Source organism: Nannospalax galili, unplaced genomic scaffold (assembly GCF_000622305.1).
Source record: "Nannospalax galili isolate Female #2095 unplaced genomic scaffold, S.galili_v1.0 scaffold1200, whole genome shotgun sequence".
In the NCBI taxonomy this organism is placed as follows: domain Eukaryota; kingdom Metazoa; phylum Chordata; class Mammalia; order Rodentia; family Spalacidae; genus Nannospalax; species Nannospalax galili.
This window is the reverse complement of record NW_008347131.1, coordinates 1,721,979-1,723,637: the sequence shown is the minus strand read 5'-3', so window position 1 is coordinate 1,723,637 and position 1,659 is coordinate 1,721,979. Positions and strand designations below refer to the sequence as shown.

Here is a 1,659-nt window from a genome sequence, read left to right as displayed (position 1 = left end):
AGAAAAATTAAATTATGAAATTTGTAGGCAAATGGATTAAACTGGAAAAGAGTATATTCAATTAGGTGACCCCCCTACTCTGAAAGACAAATACATGTTCTTTCATGTGGAGATCTTAGTCTCTAATTTAAATGTGATGTGTCTGGATGTGTGTGGGGGGGTGTGCATATGTGTGTGTCTGTGTCTATGTGTGTGTGTCTGTGTGTGTGTGTCTATGTGTGTTTTATTAGGTAATGAAGTGGACCTAGGTTTTAAATGTAGAAACAGATACATAAGGAGATTTTAAAGAAGAATGTAAGGAAGGTAACTGAACACATGTGACATGAGAGTAGAGAGGAGCATCCTAGGGATGGAAGAGTAAAAGTGGTAGGGTAGGGATAGTGCAGAGGAGCCGGGAGAGGAGGGTGTAAGCAAGGAAGTGGGTTTTCACCTATAAAACATTGATCAAAATAGTCTCCTTTGTTTTTTCACTTGGTTTGAGTCATCTAGTTAGACAAACCAATGGTATTTGTGAATATCACACACCCAATCATGTTCAAAAAAATTCACCAAGAATATCTGACCTGTGTCCTCAAAATATTATACCAGGAAATCTAAGGAGTCTTAGCTACTGTGGAGACTCTCAGAGACACACATACATTAAATTTTATATTTGCCTCTGTTATTCATTAAAATTCCACTGAATTCTAAATCTGTTTCAAAGAACACAAAAACAAGACATTTTTATCTGTTTATGATTTTTTGGTTCTAGTTTTTACCACATAACTTCCTCATGGCATTTTTCACCTCTGCATTTCTGAGTGTATAGATGATGGGGTTCAGCATAGGGGTAATGACCGTGTAGAACACAGCTACGAGTTTGTCCACAGTGAAGGTGGAGGAGGGTCTCATGTAGATGAAGGTGGCAGGTCCAAAAAACAAGATGACAACTGTGATGTGAGAGATGCAGGTAGAGAGGGCCTTGCGCCTCCCCTCTCCAGAATGCTTCCTCAAGTTGAACAGGATGATGATGTAGGAGGACACCAAGATGAGGAGTGAGAAGATAGAGATTAAACCACTGTTGGCCATCACAACAGTCCCCTCCATGAAGGTGTCCGTGCAGGCAAGCTTGAATAGTGGTTGGAAGTCACAGAAGTAGTGGTCAATCACATTGGGACCACAGAAAGGCAGTGGAATGGTGATGAGAATCTGGATTACGGAATGAATGAAGCCTCCAAGCCAGGAACTAGACACCATCATGTGACACACTGGACGACTCATGATGTTCATGTAATGAAGAGGCTTGCAGATGGCCACGTACCGGTCATAGGCCATCACCACAAGCAAAATGATTTCAACAACCGCAAAGAAATGAGAAAAGAATATCTGAGCCAGACAGCCCTTCAGAGACATGGTTTTTATCTTGGCAAGTAAGTCAGTGATGAACTTAGGGACAATGGTCGAGGAATAACAGATCTCCACCAGGGACAGGTAGCTGAGGAAGAGGAACATAGGGGAGCGCAGACTCGGGCTGATGCTGACTGTCACAACAATGAGGCCATTGCCCACCACCGTGGCCAGGTACACAGGAAGAAACAGCACAAAGCACACCCTCTGCACCTCTGGATCCTGGAAAAGGCCAGTGAAAATTAACTCAGTCACATTATTTGTGTTGGCCAT

General features: G+C 42.6%; 1 protein-coding gene across 1 annotated transcript; it reads right to left on the bottom strand.

The window, feature by feature from the left end:
• Positions 1-747: 747 nt before the first annotated feature.
• LOC103742564 (olfactory receptor 142-like) lies at positions 748-1,659 on the bottom strand. The gene has a single exon (XM_008843664.1). The coding sequence runs from the start codon at positions 1,657-1,659 to the stop codon at positions 748-750; it is 912 nt and encodes a 303-aa protein (XP_008841886.1).

What these genes read in the sequence shown, in the direction of transcription:
- LOC103742564 (XM_008843664.1), bottom strand. Translation starts at nt 1,659, where the DNA reads ATGGCCAACACAAATAATGTGACTGAGTTAATTTTCACTGGCCTTTTC.